The sequence below is a fragment of the Choloepus didactylus genome, chromosome 1, assembly GCF_015220235.1.
Source record: "Choloepus didactylus isolate mChoDid1 chromosome 1, mChoDid1.pri, whole genome shotgun sequence".
Lineage (NCBI taxonomy): Eukaryota > Metazoa > Chordata > Mammalia > Pilosa > Megalonychidae > Choloepus > Choloepus didactylus.
The window spans coordinates 77,580,054-77,596,155 of NC_051307.1; the positions used below are offsets into that span (position 1 = coordinate 77,580,054).

Here is a 16,102-nt window from a genome sequence, read left to right on the forward strand (position 1 = left end):
GTTTACCAGTTTTTGAGTTATTACCATGGAAGGTAAATCTCATATCTATTATTTATCATGCCCAAAGTCAGAATTCCACAGGTATTGTATTTTTTCTAAAAGCTCCCCAAGGATTCTAAAGTTGAGGACCACTAAATTAATTTAATGTTTTAATAGTAATAAAAGCTAACACTTATATAGCAGGCATATAATAGGCATACAACCTTCTAGGTTTATTTAATCCTTACTATAATTCTGTAAAGAAGATAACAATACTGTCCCAATTATAACATGGGGAAACTGAGGCACTGTAATTTATCCAAAGTCTCATAACTTGTGAGTGGTAGAGGCAGGATTAAAAAGGAATTCTGTCTTTGAAATTAGTATTTTTAATGCCTCAATGTTATGCCTCTCAATCAAGTTTAACAAGATACTGTAGGGTTAAGCTAGATTAAATTGAGAAAGGAGTATTAATTTCTTTTCAAGTAATTATTGGTAGTAGGGAGATCTGACCCAGTGCTTTGATTTACTAAGGTTTTATTTCAAAGCAGGTCTATGTGGTATCATCATCATCATCATCATCATGATTATCTTTCTATTTCTCACAATAACCCTTTGGGGTAGTGGTGTGCTAGAGCCAGCTTGTATCAGTTCATGAGGACTGACTGCTAAATTTTCAGAAAATTTGTGAGCTGACTGACATTCTCTTGGTAGGAGTGATTATACTGCAGAAATTGACAAATTCTACAAAACAAGGCTTCTCACCTGTGCCCCTCCATCTAAGAAAGTTCATTCTTAAACACTTCCCAGCACACCAGTGGTATTATTGTTAAATCTGTTTGGAGATGAAGAAACTGACACTTGGGGGTGGGGTTGAGAATTAAACTTGCTGAAGGCCACACAGCAAATAATAGTCAAGGTAAAAGTTTCAGAGCTCATATCTGTGTGCAATGCTCGCTATTACAATGGGCAGTTTGTATGGTGATGACAATGATCTTGATTATTTAATCATGCAGAGATAGGTTAAAAAAGTAGAGGGAGGTCATGTAATATTAGACAATTTTGGTTTTAAAAGCCATGTTTCAGAATTTGGTGTTTTAGTGGTTGAACTGACTATTATTTAATTAGACATTGGTAATTACTTTATAATCTTTTCTTTACAATTGGAGTTTATGTGGAATAAAACAGAATGGAAGTGTTAGTGTGATGAAGGAATTTAGGAATCCCTAAACTTGAATGGGGAAATAGAAAGTTGCCAGTTATTTCTCCTCTCCTGAGTATTGCTATCATAGCATCCTCACAGCCCAAGTAGGGTTGAGCTCCCTCACAGCTGTGTATTTTTTGTGCACAGCGACCGTCTTATAAACTATTCAAATAAAATTACAGCTTTCTTTACTTGAGATTTTTCCCTCTGAGATCCAGGGGCATTGTCAGAGTAGGCAAGTAGAAGGGCCATGTTTATATTAGGCGTCCCTCTCATTTCACTGCACACCATTATGAAGGCCCAGCGCCAGCTGAACCCATGACCAAGTCGAGACAGAAGAGGACTCAGTAGTAGAATGACCCCAAGTCTAGAAGACAAAATAATTTTTTTATGTTATTTTTATCACAGACATTTCTTTCCCTTTCATTCCACTTTATCCCAATCTATTCCTGTGGAGTTGCCAACTCTCAGACAAATGTGCCATTCTTCATGCCCTGTTGACATAGCACAAAGGAAGACAGAGAAGTTCTACACAGTCATAAGAATGGCAATAGTCTTTTTGTTTCTTTTGCTAGGTGAATAATAGGGTAAACCCACATCACCCTTGAGTGGTGCTTTTTCAGGAGGAAAAACAAAATCTAGATACAGTTTTGTAGGTGTATTCTGGATCCCACAAAAGGAATAAAAGTAAATCTAATGAGTAAGAAGAGAGGAAAATGTCCAGTATTGGTCAATTCATTTTTATTTCTTTTCTATGCCACACATCATTCCTAAAATTTACATTAATTGTACCTGATAATTTGGGACTAATTTCCATTTACTTGACACTAGCAGACTTGATATCAACAACTCAACTAATTTTCCAATTCTAAGAGGCAAAAAGAGTCTGTCCATGTAGCTGAAAAGGAGATGACATAGAGGAGAAAAAAACACTTAAAAAGGAACCTCCCATTTCTTCAATCTTCATCACTCAAATTGCTAACATTTTACTTCCTACCTAGGAAAAATTCAAATGACATTCTTACCTTAAAACAACCAAGGTGAAGTAGATATTTAATGAATAATATATATCAGCAAATGATATATATAAATATGTATATGCAGGAATTAGAACTCCAGTGAAAGTAAACACCATAAGAAAAGATACAAATGATAGACAATTCCAGAATCTGCATTTAAAAAAAATTTCACAGTTAATTATAGTTAATTAATCTAACATATATATTGTAAGTTTTATCTATGCTTGCAACCACAAATAAAGATGAATAAGGGATTTACTGACAATCAAGGGGCTTAAAATCCAACTGGTCAAAGAGAAGCACTAAGGCAACTAAACAAATAATTCTAAAGCAATTTTAACCAGTTTACACTGCCTACATATCAGTGTCATTTTTTTTAGACTGACTTCGAAATAAATGTTTTGCTTTAAGCTATGCTATTTGATAGAATTCAATCATTCAGGTATCATAGTGATAGAATTAAGGCTTTGCCTCTAGTCTAGCTAGCACTCAGAAGATGTGACTCTCTTATTCATACGAATGTCCTTTGAGATTCTCCATTTTGAACTTGTGTCAGTGTGATAATTCAAGTGCTCCAGAGCCCTGAAAAACTCTGCATCATTCCCAAAGCTCAGGAATCAGTTTCTAATCAGCAGCAGGAAGAACAATTTTAACATCAAATACCAATATTGGCCATGAAACTTCAGTGACATGGTCCGGACGCCTATAAAATCCTATACCTTTAAGCTTCAGACTTCTGAATTCATCCTATTTTCTGTAGCGTTCTCCAAAATTGCAAATATCATGATTTCCACTCAGAGTCTCTGTTAGCACATCTGTTGCCTTTGTGTGATTTAGGTCAAGTTCCTCCTCTATGTGTGGAGCATTAGAAAAAATGCCTTTGCATGCTGCCAAAGATTCCACCCTCCTCTCATTTGAGTGTCCTTGAGAAGGACACAATTTTGCACAGTTGTACTCATAGTCTTGCTTTAATTTAGTTTAGCCATACTTTCTTGTACAATACTACCAACCCTCTTCAAATGCCTTAGTCTTAATCTTTTAATCTGCTCTTCATGGCATCATTTCATCATCTTAGAACACTAGTCTTCTATCCCTATTGGCAATACCATGCTGAGTCATATCAGAGTGTGAGGCAAAAGGAACTGTCAGTAATACTGATTCTGTTTTTATTTACATTTTTGATATTTTGTCCATAGTAGATTTTTCATATTAATTTCAAATTTTAAAAATATTTCATTAAAAATTTAAAAATATTCATCAAAAATCATTACTTATCATGATTACTGAATTTTGGACCACCCTCTTAAATTTTGTGCCTGAGGCAAGTGCCTCACTTGCTTCACCCTAATCTCAGTCCTGCCTTGTGGATATAAGATTTAGACTGGAAATTACTGAGTAGATGGTCAGAGACTTGAGGACTTAGTGGAGCAATAGAGCCAGCATGAACCCCAGGGGAGGTTACAAATTTAGTCTAAAATTAGAGGAGAAGAAGGCACAGGCAATAGAGTTCTTACAAAGAGTTTTAGTTGAGTAGTTTGCAAGTTGAGAACTTTCTTTGACCAAGTAGATTTAGTTGTGGTTACTACTATAATATTACAGGTTCCAATGTATGAAGTAAAGTGAAAATATGCTAGCTACTCACTTGAGAAGGAGTGCTGCAATTCCTGGTTTAAAACTGGTAGAATTTAAAAAAAGTCCCATAATAGACAGAGTAAATATTCCAGACATTCCACATAGCTGACCTATTTTAAAAAGAAATAAACATAAAGCATTAACTTAACATCAGTAGTGGCACAGATTTCATCAATGATGATAATATATATTTGATAGTACAGTTACTTTATAGAGAGGCTATAACACTATTATCAATTGGAAAATATTGCAAATTATTACCATCACCCATCAACCTTTTTCCTAGAGAGCTTCACACTTTCACTTTTGTAGTAAAGTCTATACTGGACATCTTTGCATTGCTTTGGTTCAGATCACTGGCAAAAATATGGAACTCACAGAACTCTTCATAGGATGTAGAGCCTGCTCTACAAGGTCTAACTGCCCTCTGCAAAGTCTAATTGTCCCAGAGGGTGATGCTTGGGTAGAATGGAAAGAAACTGATGATTTTTTTTTATGGGCTAGCCCATCCATATACTTTTTTCTCATGAGATAGTAAGAGATTGGAATGGTTTGGCCCTGTGATTGGACTAAGGAAGTCGAGCCAGCAGAGACCCTAATGAATCTACTTCCCTAGTTTAATTTTTTTTGGGGGGTACTGAAAAGTATAAAGAACTGTTTGTGGAATATTCTTAAAAGTAGCTCTATTAGAGCTGAGGTTTCCCACCAGCCTTAAGAAAGCAGAATGTTATTGCTGTGAAAAATTTTTAAAATATGGTACAGTATAGAGATTATATATATATTTTTAAAAACTGCCCATAACTCCACTCCCAAGACTGAAGACGTAAGAGTTAAAGAAAGTTTTGATTAGAATATCCATTAAGGAGAGTACTGTATTGGCCTAGAAGAAATAATTTGATAAACTACTTGAAAATAGAGAATGACACCCAAAGTATACCTTCAAGCATTAAAGGGTTTTTGACAAATTTCTATACTTGAGACAAGTAGTGAAAATTAAGTAGGTAAGTTGGAAAACTGAGGAAATAGAGGTAGTCATCAGCTCTCATACAACTGTGAACTACATTATGCAACTTTCTCTGTGAGGTCCCCTTATCCCAATCTTCAGAAGAATTTACTAAGAATCAGAAATTGCTGTATATTCAAGAGAAGACAGAAGAAATTATGAGAAAGTAAGCCTCAGAAATTTTCAGAAATCATGAAGACATCTTTGGATTTTCATAGACTATAGAAGCAGGAATTCAAAATAATTGGATCTAGAGCTTTGAAACTAGTGAAGAACCCAGTGAACACCAAGGCTATATATGAGAGTGTAAAATTCTTTATATATCTTATAAGCCAAGCATATAAATTGTTATTTAAATCTTTTTGTAGCCATACTTAATTTTTTTTGTCCAATTGTTATTAAATTCCCTGGAGAGGCATGTTAAAATATCTCAGTGAAATTGTGATTTTTGTCAAATTCTTTATTTTCTAATGGTATTTGCTCTCTATATTTTGGTACATTGTTTTCTTTTGTATAGCTATTTAATCTGTTATCTCTTTTTGTAGATTCTTTTAACCAAATCTTCCTTCTAGGTCAACTGAATATTTTTTACTAGCTTTTGCCTAGCACACATTTTCTCACATCTTTATTTTGAATTTTTCTGTCATTTAGTTTTAGGGATAGGCCCCTCACTTACAAATATAAAAGGTGAGGTACAAAATTGAAAAGCTAAGGCTTATATGATTCACATCATCACCAAAAACAGTTGAAATCCACAGCTGGATCAGTTTTGAACTTAGCAATCCACACATGAAACTTCCTAGGAAATGTGATGCCATTTCATCAGCAACATCATGTACTGTAAGAAAGGGGAGTAAATAAAAAATAGTTAATAGACCTTATTTGCCCTTAAAATTAAGTGATACTACGGGTCAACTTTTCTTCTTGTCATTGTCTTTAAAAATAGCTCATAGACTTTGAGTAGATGTGTAGAACTTTTTTTCTTAGTTGAAAGAGTTTCTTTTCAAATATTGAACGCCATGTATAAGTTTGTAAAATCCAGTCAGTTTAATTTAAAAACTTCTTTCAGTCCTTTTTAAGGAATATTTATTTATTGAGTCTCTACTCTGTGTCAGATGGTATAATAAATTTTGGAAATACAAGAGTGAAAAAAAAAGTGGAAAATATCTAAACTCATAGAATTTATATTCTAGATCTAAGGTAATATATACAGGAAATACAGAAAAAGAAATGCCACAGTAGCTGCACCATTTTACAACCCCATCAACAATGCACTAGACTTCCTATTTCTACTACAGGTAGTTTCAGAGTGGAAAGCTCTGTGAGTACCAAAATGGGTCATATTCCTTTACACTCTCCAAACTTTGGGAGGGATTGTGTGTATGGTTATCTGGCTTTTTCACACATCACAGATGGCTAATGTGGAGCATTTAAATAAGATCCACTTTCCTGTGCTAAATTGAATTTCCAGGTTCACCACAGATATTCTCAACTTCCTGGATCTGAGAAAACTAACATTGGAGACAGTATCTAGACTGTCTGAAAGAGACTGAAAGGAAGAGATGAAAGGGGTGGATATCCACAAAATGGGTCTTCTTGGGAAAGAATGATCTTCACTTCTGAGTTTTAGGCATCTGTTATAAATATGTAAGGCAGGGGTCAGAGTAATGGTAAAAAGGTCCCAGGATGCTCAACACTGAAGTATCCGCCAGGGACAAGGAAAACCGTTACAGCTAAAATCTCCCATTCTTGAGTGGCTGGGAAAGTAATTTGGGATATTGACTTGGGAAAATACTAAATGATCTGCTGGTCATAATATTTGGTGATCCTACAAAAGCTGCTTATTCTTTATTACTGGGGGAAGAGGGTAGTGGAAGGATCATACCGCATAATGATAGCTGGATAGATAGAAAAAATACTCAATATGATTCTTTAGCTAGAAAATGCTTAGTATAGTCTTCAGTAGCAAAAAAACAAAAAACCTGTTTATTAAGACCACTGCACTCAAGCAGCCTTGAGTTATCCTAAGCATATAGAAGCCCTTGTTAAAATAACTAGCTGTTGCTCTATTCTCAACAACAATAAAAAATTTATTCTCTGTTCCCGGGAACTTTCCCAGCATTGTGTGCAGGAGGATGTGAGGGATGTAACCATATGGTCTCATAAGCAGGACCTTCTTAAAACACAAGTCTGAATGAGGCGAGGACTTCAGGATAGCAGCAGATGTGACCAAACAGCTTTCTCTCTTCTATTTTTTTCCCCTTCTGCTTTCTTCTGGGTTCTGGCCATTTCTTTGTGTGTTTGGGGTTATAAAAGACCAAACCACTCTTCTCACTCTGAACTGGTATTGGAAAGTTTTTTTTCTTCTAGTTCTTGGTAATGCATCTTCAATAAGCTCACCTTCTCACCAAAACAAAGAGACTTGTTTCTCTGTTTGATGTGGGATCAGGTGGGCCTGACTATTTAAAACCATGCTATGTAACATTAACAATAACAGTGGATTATTTGGCATCAGCCAGACTTCTCAGTGTATGTCTTAGTTTGCCAGGCTTTTATGACAAATACCACACAATGGGTTGGCTTAAACAATGGGAATTTATTGGCTCATGGTTTTGGGGCTAAAAGTAATCCAAAATCAAGTTATCAGCAAGGCTTGTTTCCTCCAGAAAATCTGTAGCCTTCTGGTGCTGGTTGCCAACAATCCATGGAGTTCCATGGCTTGTATTTCTGACTCCCATCATGTGGTGATGTCCTCTCCTTTCTGGCTCCTGTTACTTTCAGATTCTTTTTTTAAGGCCTCTAGTTATCTGGATTAAAGCCCACCCTGGTTCAGTTCACCACACTTTAGTAATAACATCTTCACAAGGTCCTGTTGACAATGGGAGCACACCCACAGGGATGTGGATTAAGATTAAGAACATGTTTTTCCTGGGATATATAACTCAATCTACCACAGTAAGTAAGAAGTTGGAGTAAACCAACTTCTTAGTATTACTATGAAAATATTTTGACTTCAGGGACACCCTGAAAAGGTTTTGATGGTCCCTTCCGCCTCCTGCACTAACTCTTCCCCCCACCCCTTGAGATTCAAAGATCACATTTTTTTTTTCTTTTTCAGATGGGCTGCCCCATTCTACTTCGCCACCAGTGGTGTATCTCTCTGTTTATTTTTACACGGTTTTATTCACACATCATCCATTCCATCCTAAGTAAACAATGGTTCCCTGTAGAATCACGTAGTTACTCATTTACCACCACTGTCTATATAAGGACATTTCCATTTCTTTCACGAAGAGGAAGAGATGAAAAAGGTAGAAAGACAAAAGAGGAAGAAAAAGAAAAAGAAATGACAACTAAAAAGCAACAAAAGAAAGGATAAAATTAAAATAAAATACCATAAAAAAGACAACAGCACCAATGCCAATAATACCAATACTGGTACTATGTTTCTTGATGTTTCCAACTCACTGCATTTTCTCTTTCTTTCTCAGAAAAACTTGAATTCTCCTTAAAAAGTCAGAAATGATGTTTTCTTCCAATTAAACATTTTATTAAACATTTTTCACCCAAGTAATTTATGCTTTTTGCCTATACAATTTCAAAGATCACATTTTGAGAACCTCTTTTCTAGGAGGAATGTTTAGGGTTTTGATCAGGGAGGGACACATGAGATACTTCTGGTGATATCAGTAAAACTGTTCTTCTTGTTCTGAATGACAATTACAGAGCCATACACCTTATAATCATTCATTAAAATTTACATACATCTTTTATTTTATATTCACACATACACACTCACACACACATACAAAAAAGGAAAAAAATACTTATGGCTCAGGGCTATATGGCTGTGACAAAATGAAAGAGCTCATGGGAACTCTTATAATCCCTCTGCTTACAAGCGCTGCTATCAGACCCAGTAGGTAACCACATAACTCATAATTCCTACCTGAGTTGACAGTTTTCTATGTTCTCTGTAGAGAGACAGTCTCAGTTAAAAGGAAAGGGAAGCCAACTGCTCTTACTACTAGTGGATGCACTACCTGGCTTATCTTCCAGGCTCACCTTCAACACATAAAATATAACATCTCCCATCCTTCTTGTTAAGCATTCTGGTTCATCTCAGGCTTGTGGAATGGTACTCTAAGCATCATCATGAAAATTCCCAACTCAGCCTCATAAGCAAAATCACAATGAACATCAAATAAAGCATGTGTGACAGTCCTTTGCAAAGGCAAATTTACAATTATACCAATACGCATTATTATATTTCTACAAGCATAACTTATGGTAAGATCTTACAAAATCCATGTCAGCTTTCAGAAAATACAGGATTATGATTTTTTAAAATGTAGGAAAAAATAGATCCTTACCTAAGGAATAGTTCATCTTACTATGCATGTTATCGCTGACATGCAAAACAATAGTAAATACAACTAAAGACATAACAGAGGTCATCAAACTTTCGCCATTAATTAAAGTTGTGAGGACTCTGGAAAGACCTATGGAAGGAGAAAGATTTTTTTTTAAAGTGTGAAAAAAATTCGTCCTTATTAAAGAATAACATTTTATCAGTGTATCAGTTTCTTAGGGCTGCCATAACATTATACCATAAACGAGGTGGCTTAAAACAACAGAATTTTTTTTGTCTCACAGTTCTGGAGGCTGGAAGTCTGAAATCAGTGTGTTGGCAGGGCCATCACACTTGGCATTCCTTGGCTTGTAGATGCATCACTCCAATCCCTGCTTTGATTTTATTTGTTGTCTCCACATGGCCTTCCTTGTTATCGCCATCTTCACATGGCATTCTCCTCTCTGATGTGTTTTCAAATTTCCTCTTCTTGTACAGACATCAGTCACATTTGATTAGGGACTGCTCTAATCCAATTTGGCCTCATCTTAACTAATCACATCTTAAGAAACCCATTTCCAAACAGGGACACATTTATAGGAGCAGGTCTTAGGATTTAACCATGTCTTTTTGGGAAACACAATTCAACCCATAACAATCAGCAAGTGGAAGGATCTACTTTGCTATGGATTTATGCCACATCATTTACTGTAGATACTTGAATAAACATTAGTCATGGTTGAGAACTCCTTTCAAGGAAATTTAGCTATATATTAACTGCAAATTAAGTCTAGACCATCATAATTAGTTACTAAATTAATTGTGGTTGATTGTAGTTTATATAAATCAGTTAACTAGACCCCTCATCCCATGTTTCACAGTACATATGAAAACATGATATTCATTATATATTTTTTATTTCAGTGATTTGGACTGTATAAATACATCTATCGTGAGTCACATGCATTTAAGGTAAGATAGAGACCAATGACTAATGGATAAAGTAAATTCATAGACCAATGCTTTATAACATGGCATGAAGTGAAGTGTTAGGTAATTCAAGATAATCTAGCTATAGCTAGAAGTTGTCTGAATTTCCTATATATTCCTTTCAGTGGTTTTAGAAGTCAAGCTCAATATATGGAGAGCACTCTGATATTACCTACTTCATCCTAATTTTACTCTATTTGTGACTATATACTAAATTTAGATATCTTTCAGTTGTCATTTTTCTATCATTAAATGTGCCTGCAGTGGCAAAACTATATCTTTGAACATCTTGAGTGATTTTTCTAAAAGTTCATGGGAAGGAAATGTCATTACATGGTAAAAAAGTCCTTTTTGTGACCTGATGTTCTAAATGTGACCTCAACCTAACTACAATAAATGTGCTGATGGGAGACCAGGAATTCCAAGGTAGACTGTTTCTGTGGTAGATCCAGTGCCTTGATAATTCAGTTCTTCAACTCTCCCTGTATCTACCTTTTGCTCTTAAGACTCTGCAGTTTCTCTCACTAAAGAAGTAGAATCTGTTTGGTTATGAGGCTTGATACATGCAGAGTCTTGAGAAAGCCCTTGAGCATTTATGCTTCCTCTCTCAGATGCTTTCCACCATCATGGCAACATTCCCCGGCTACCTTATTGGAGGAATGTGAGACACACATGGAGGAAAGCTGCGTCTTCTCATTTGAGGACATCCTAGGTTACTTAGCCCACAGATGATTCTCCAGCTAATTGTAAATTAGTGAGCCTCACTGAGGTTCAGCAGAGCCCAGACCATGTGATCACAACTGCTCAGACTCACAAGAAATAATAAATTGTTGTTTTAAGCCACTATGTTTTGGAGGTTGTTTGTTACTCAGAAAAACTTAGGTGGCACTCTTGTATTATTATTCCACTTTAGAAAATGCAACTATAACAAAATGTGAATATTCTGAAGTAAATATTAGATTTTGGGACCTAAGAGGAGTCAACAGACCATGAAAAGCTCAAGCTACATAAGTGTCTTCATGTACTCTACTGATAACCCGAGGTGGATTTTTTTTAAGGATAAACTAAAAACTATAAAAATCTTGCTTTGAAAGCTCAGGCAAAAATGTTTTCAAGAATAAAGTACTTAAATTTTTTTTTTTCTGAAAGATGCAATTTGAGGAGAAAAAATTCCAAAAGTAATGGTAAGTATGGGATAACATATATTAGAGATAGCCAAAATTTATGAGAATGACCTTTCAAGTACCCAAAGAAATTATTTGTATTCAACAATGGCCAGCTAGAAAATCAGTAGAACACTAGATTATGAGATTATGAAGTGAAGTATGACATGCTTTCAGGTAGCTTAGAACTCCTCCAAATCTTTTGAGTAGAAAAGGGGTTGGCATTGACAGACAAATAGAGGCAGGAATGTGGTGTAAAAGTAGGGTGGGGAAGAAGAGAAGAATCAAGTTTGGGTGATGGGTGCTAGTATTTCTTTCTTTCACCTCACTTTCACCTCTGTCTCTTAGCCTCCCCTTCTCGAAGAACCAGTTTCCCTTTATTCATATATTTATACTTGATGTCTCTCTTTGCCTACTGTAGTTCTACTACCTCAGACAGCTCTTTTCCTTTTAAACGGACATAAAATGAAATTGAAAAGAATGTATATATGTATGTATATATTCACACATACGTTTATGTGTGTGTATTTGTGTATGTGTGTGCCACATTAAAATTCATTTTAAGACCATCCTTTAAATTCTTGAAAAGTGGCTGAGGAAAAACAAATCAGGTCATTGTTTTTCTTGTACAAGAATCTTGTATTCTTTTGTTTTTCTAGGTTAAACTCACATTTTACTTTTTAAATATAGATTTTTTTTCTTCCAAAATAATATACACTGAAAAACACTATATGGTTGGTGATTTTACTGTTTTTTACTTTGCAGGCTTTTGGTCCTAATGGTGGCAGTGACTCCAAAAGTTAATTAAAAAAAAAATGGCATTATCCTAATGACAGTTTTTTAAAAGGAAAAGTAATGTTGGCCAACAGTGATATCACAATGTATATACAATCTTGTCATGCCCCCGAAACTGCTCTTTTGGCTCAAGATAGAAGCACATATAAAGCCAAGGATTCCAAATAACCTGTTGCCCTATTCCATAGTTAGATATAAGGCTTTTTGGAAATAAAGTAAACTCATCACTGGCATTTCCGTCTGTTCTAAGCATCACCACCAGAATCCCTATGCTCAGTCCTCAGTCCCTCACTATCCCACTTCACTATCCCACTTCAAATACTGAAAACATACAATGACTAAAATATCTCACAGCAAAGATAAGTTAAATACAAAAGATAATATTTTAAATATAGGAAAAGAGATATACCTACCAAGGTCTCTTATAGTAGCTGCAGTCAGCATGGGATCTGAACTCAGAAGGACAGCTGAAAATAATAATCCTGGGGTGGTCTTCAAAAGCAATTTATTCACAGATGTCAGATGCCAAAAAATTAAGGCATAATTCACCAAAAAGCCAGGAACTGTAATTAAAACTATCTGCAAAGAGATTTTACAAAAAAGAAGACTCAACCTGCCTTTTTATTCCATTTTAAAAAGCAAATGACAAAGAATTATTGGAGCTGTAGAATCATACTCAGTCCATCAGAGGGAAATTTCAAGTTATCTAAACTTAGCAACTATGTGCTTGCAACTCTGAAAATAGAGTCAAAGATTTCAATGAGAATTATAGGACCTAAGAGATACCAGTTGTATCAAATCTCATAATAAAATAAAAAAGGAACTTCTAATCTTCTTTATGAGGCAATTGAATATAGATACATATGAATGTGTGTGTACATATATAAGTGTGTAGGTATAAACACATTGTTTTAACTATGCATAGGAACCAAGACATATAATAATGTGGCAAAGAGAACAGAAAGTTTAGAAAGAGGTCACAAAGGAGAAAAAGGAAAGGGGGACATGACCATAGAAAGAATGTAGAGAAATAGCAGAGGTCTATAGAAAAGCTGAGAAGAGAGATACAATTTATTCTAGCACTGGAATGTGGCTTTTTTGTACTTCATGTACTCCATTTATTCTAGCACTGGAACTGGAATTGGAACTGGAACTTTATGCTTTCCCACCATTGCCTTGCACTTGATAACTCTTTTTCTACGTAGGGTGGCCATTGACCAAGATGCCATTTCCAATGTGACTTGGAAAAAATGTGATGATTGTGCCTGAAGGCACCTGTGAGAATTCAGATGAACTGAACAACTTAAAAGCTGTCTTTTCTGATTATTTTTCTCTTTCATTTGTTCAAGACAGTCATGCAGAGTGAGTGTGGGGAATGAGCACTGGACACTTAATTCAGGAGACCTGAGTACCAGTGCTGAGGGGTTTTGGCCAAGACATTTAAGTGACAGAACAATGATAGAATGCTTATATGGTGCAGTGGCCAGGCACTCCTGACAGGGGGGCTTTGGTGGTTAAAGACTGATGACAGCATAAGGATGGTGGAAAAAAAGCAAGACCCCCTAGATGAGTTAGCTCTGGGATGGCTGGGTTCTCATTTTAAAGATTTGGTAGTCAGGAAAGTTGTATTACTAACTCCTGTTCAAAGGAACAAATTGAAATGAGGCTCTGAGACAAGAGGACTGAGAATCAGGAGGCCCTAATCTTTTTCACCAAAATAGCTGTTGATACCTTAATAAATTGAATGGCATTGTTTGCCAAAATGGCTGCAGTAAGACTGTGAACGTAATTAACACTACTGAATTGTATATTTCTAAGTGGACATAATGAGAAATTTTAGGTTGTATGTATGTTACCAGAATAAAAATTAAAAGAACAACATAGAACTGTATAACACAAGTGAACCCATGTAAACCATGGACTATCTTTACATTTAATAGTATAATTACAGTAATATTGTTTCATCAGTTGTAACAAAGGTACCACACTAATGCAAAATGTTATTAATAGGCAAAAGTATGTGTGTGGGGGTGGTTTATGGGAATTCTGTATTTTCTCATGATTTTTCTGTAAACATACAACTGCTCTAATTAAAAAAATAAAGTGGTTGTGGTAATTCTGCTCCATGTATCCATGGCATTGGGTAGACCCTTCCCACATGGATTTTAGGTTTAGGTGACAACCAGCACTAAGCATATCAACCAGTAGACACAGAGTGAGGCCATCAGCATCATCTTGTTGCCAGCTGACTCCCCAGCTGAACAGACATGCAGGGGGTGTTCCAGCAGAGATCATCTGAGCCAGCCCAAATCACTTTTATATTTCTATTCTTTTCCATTTCATTTTGTGTGTGTGTGTGTGTGTGATTTGTCTGAACTCCCTGTGCCTGTATTCTGTTTAAAGTTGATAAATTACTCTTAATATTTTTGCTTCTAATATAGTTTAGGTAACGAGCTTATGTTTACAAAACTTTGATTACTTTGAAAGAAAGGTCCACTTTACTTAAGATGTGGAACATTTTTGTACTCAGAGTTTTTCCTTGAAGTGGCCGAAATCTCACATGATTGAAAAAATCTTTAGTGTTTGTGAATTAGGATTATAGCTGTTTATTGCTTTCTTCTCTGTTTTTGTTCCTTTACACTGAGGGCAGAAACTTTAGAAAGCAGATATTTAAAACATCACTTTAATCAATAATTTCCTCTTACTGGACTTCTTTTAAAACATCTCAGATAAAAATTATAAACTGGTATTAAGTTTTTCCAGTCAGATTTTCAAATTAATTTTTCCTCAGTAACATTTTCTTATGTTTTCAATATGCTAGGCATTTGCCAAGATATTGTTTGGTATCTAAAATATGAAGCTGAATTTACTAGTCCCCCCAAACCCCACCCCATCCTCTCTTTTTCTTTGTTTCCCATTTTGTAGCAAATTTTTTTTAAAACCTGAACATGATAACATAGCAATTAATTTGCGAATGATATTATAAAAAAAGAATATTTCTTACCTGCCAAAGTAACTTTTGGAGCATGTATACATCTATGTCAAATGCTACATTAAAAATAATTATTGGTGTAAATATATCAAAAAATAGTTCTGGATTCATCCATTGTATGGCATTTGCATATCTTTGAACCTAATAATGTAAAAAATAGGTTATTTTCTCATTTATCCATTTCTCCATACTCTATTAGTAAAGAATACATGCCAGACACTCCTATCTCTAGCAAGAGAGACAATTAAAAAACATATATAGCAACATAAGTGCTAAGTCTTAACTCTGTTAAATTTTCATAAATTTCCATCATATTATTTCCAGTTACAGAGGAAAGTTAATGTGTAACCCTCTGCCCATTTTATTATTTTTAATAGCATATAGGAAGTATATTGACATGAGTGCTAGAGAATATGTAGGAGATTTTCTGGAATACAAGAGGTAGAAAAATTTCACATAGATGGCTATGAGACCATAAAGGAGTAAATGCTCATATCAAATTTCAGAAACTACAAATAATTAGCCATGGTTTATATAGAAGATATGTGTGGTGTGGAAGAACGGTAAGATTAGAGACTGGAAAGTTTTGCAGTTCATGAAAGAACTAAATAATGATGTTTATGATGAAATACTTAGTTGATTTTTGTAAATCCCGTTATGGACATTCATTCAGCCCATTCAGAAAACACTGAGTACCAATTACAAGTGACATTGTATTTGGGAGATAATTCTCCATGGGTCTCTTGTGCTTCCCCATATCTTGTGTTTCTCCATATTTCGCTTTTCTTCTGAACTATCTTTTCAAGAATGTATGTAAGGCTAACAGCTTTGGAAGACAGAACAAGTTTCTTCCTCCAGAACAAAGGGCATGCTTGCTACTGTCCGATATAATAAAGATAATGTCTTCCTCTGGGTCAAGAGGGTAAAGAAGCTTACTATCCCTTGTAAAAAATTCGTGTTCTCTAAACTCAGGT

General features: G+C 35.2%; 1 protein-coding gene across 1 annotated transcript in view; it reads right to left on the reverse strand.

The window, feature by feature from the left end:
- Nucleotides 1–16,102, reverse strand: part of SLC9C1 (solute carrier family 9 member C1) — a 145,698-nt gene that overhangs the window by 91,060 nt on the left and 38,536 nt on the right. The window contains exons 4-10 of the mRNA XM_037813191.1: nt 15,141–15,269; nt 12,550–12,715; nt 9,211–9,339; nt 5,514–5,675; nt 3,845–3,944; nt 2,209–2,352; nt 1,376–1,550 (exon numbers count right to left, since the gene is read on the reverse strand). Of these exons, the coding sequence (XP_037669119.1) occupies nt 1,376–1,550; nt 2,209–2,352; nt 3,845–3,944; nt 5,514–5,675; nt 9,211–9,339; nt 12,550–12,715; nt 15,141–15,269 (1,005 nt within the window). The remainder of the gene's footprint in view (nt 1–1,375; nt 1,551–2,208; nt 2,353–3,844; nt 3,945–5,513; nt 5,676–9,210; nt 9,340–12,549; nt 12,716–15,140; nt 15,270–16,102) is intronic.